Source organism: Sphaeroforma arctica, assembly GCF_001186125.1.
Source record: "Sphaeroforma arctica JP610 unplaced genomic scaffold supercont1.6031, whole genome shotgun sequence".
NCBI lineage: Eukaryota > Ichthyosporea > Ichthyophonida > Sphaeroforma > Sphaeroforma arctica.
The window spans coordinates 1-1,774 of record NW_014034527.1 but is presented as its reverse complement, the minus strand read 5'-3'; the positions used below and the strand labels follow the sequence as shown (position 1 = coordinate 1,774).

The window sequence follows — 1,774 nt, the reverse complement described above, 5'->3', positions numbered from 1 at the left end:
TAATATGCCATTGCTGGGATGGGCATGAGTGTGCACTGACTGACCACAGGTGTGAGCGTGTGCATCGATTGCGTTGAGTACATCACATGGACTGCAGGACGTACACCATACCACGGCATCATAAATACAGAAGAGGGACCAGAGCTTCTTAGTTTAAATTGCTTGGCAATTAGTAAAGTTTGTTCTAAAGCTCGCTCGGGTTCAGCCCTATTTCGCTATCAAATATTGGGATCAATGCGCTTACCTGGCCGATGTAGAAGTAGATGAAATGCTTTGTCTCGTGAGTAACATACGACCCGAAGTTTCGCCCGACTATACAGTGCCACGAGGGTGTGAATCTGCTGTCGAATTCCTGAGATGGGGACAAGATAATATGAATATGAGAATACGGAAACAAAACTACGAATGAATTTTGCTATTTAGACTGTTTACACATAAGAATACGTATTTGTATCATTGTTCCTTGCTTGATACACTATTTACACCCGAGAATACGTAATTGTATTAATGTACCTTGCTTGATAAATTATTTACCCATAAGAATAGAGAAAATAAGTATTGTACCTTGCTAGTTAAAGCGTACCCATTGCATAGCTGCGATGGAGTTGTATGAGCTTGATGTACCATCATAAGACACCACTGCCTCCCTACCTTACTGCCCGACTCTTCAAAACAAACATGATAGTTAAATACCTTCCATAAATAGCAACAAGACCGTGAACAGAGAGATATACAAGAAGGATACATTGCCGCATCCATCCATCGGGAAAGTCCCGTCCATACAAATTGAACCAACAACCTCATACGCACAGCTGTGTGCCTACATTATAGTCAATCACACAGTGAAACTCATGGATGTACTGCACTCTCCTGCGTTCTGATTAGGTAGTGTGCTAGTATGCGCTCACAGTAGTAGTCCGAATAAGCAAGCACCCGCCGCATACAGCAGTCAGTGGTCATACCTTCTTTATATACGCCGCTACATCTTTCTCTATGCTGTGTTTCTCTAGCGCTTCTGTCGCAACATCAATAGCCGATTTCTGCCACAGGAACGGAAGGAATGCATATATGAGCAAATGCGGTGAAGCCTAAACATGTCTGTACATCAATGTCAAGGTAGCTCGACCATTAGCTTGTATCCCTGTGAACTCATACAACGCAGGCAGATGTCCCTGTCCGGTCTAAAAGGATCGCGTATATGACAACGCTGGATTTGAGTGGAACGGGAAGGATTCATCATATGTGTACGTATACATGCATGAACACGTGTGTACGTGCATGTTCACAGAAGAAACGACCCACAAGGGTACTGTACACACGCATGCACACAAGTACATGAGGGTACTCTCGGACTACAGAGCACAATCCCAAGGTACCTACAAGCCTTAGATGGTTCATATCAGTCTACAAAACATAACCCCAATGTACCTACAAAACTTTTGTGGAGCATGAAATGTGTGTGGTGATCCGCAAACATTCAAAACAAATGTCATGTTCTAATTATCAGTGAAATATGTATAATATAGTTCCTACGAGATATTCATGCCACTATAAAGACGTATAATGATACATATGCATAAAGAATTTGAACAATAAAATATAGCTGTAGATAAAAATATATGCATACGAAAACTTGATTAAATAAGTGTATATTATATATATATATATATATATATATATATATATATATATATATATATATATATATATATATATATATATATATATATATATATATATATATATATATATATATATATATATATATATATTA

The 1,774-nt window shown here is 38.6% G+C and overlaps 1 protein-coding gene across 1 annotated transcript; it reads right to left on the bottom strand.

Annotated features, from left to right (window-relative positions):
• Positions 1 to 87: 87 nt before the first annotated feature.
• Positions 88 to 352, bottom strand: SARC_15381 (hypothetical protein; the record flags this gene model as incomplete). Its single annotated transcript, XM_014290498.1, has 1 exon — positions 88 to 352. A coding segment is annotated over one exon (168 nt), but the record flags the coding sequence as incomplete, so codon positions are not given.
• Positions 353 to 1,774: the final 1,422 nt, after the last annotated feature.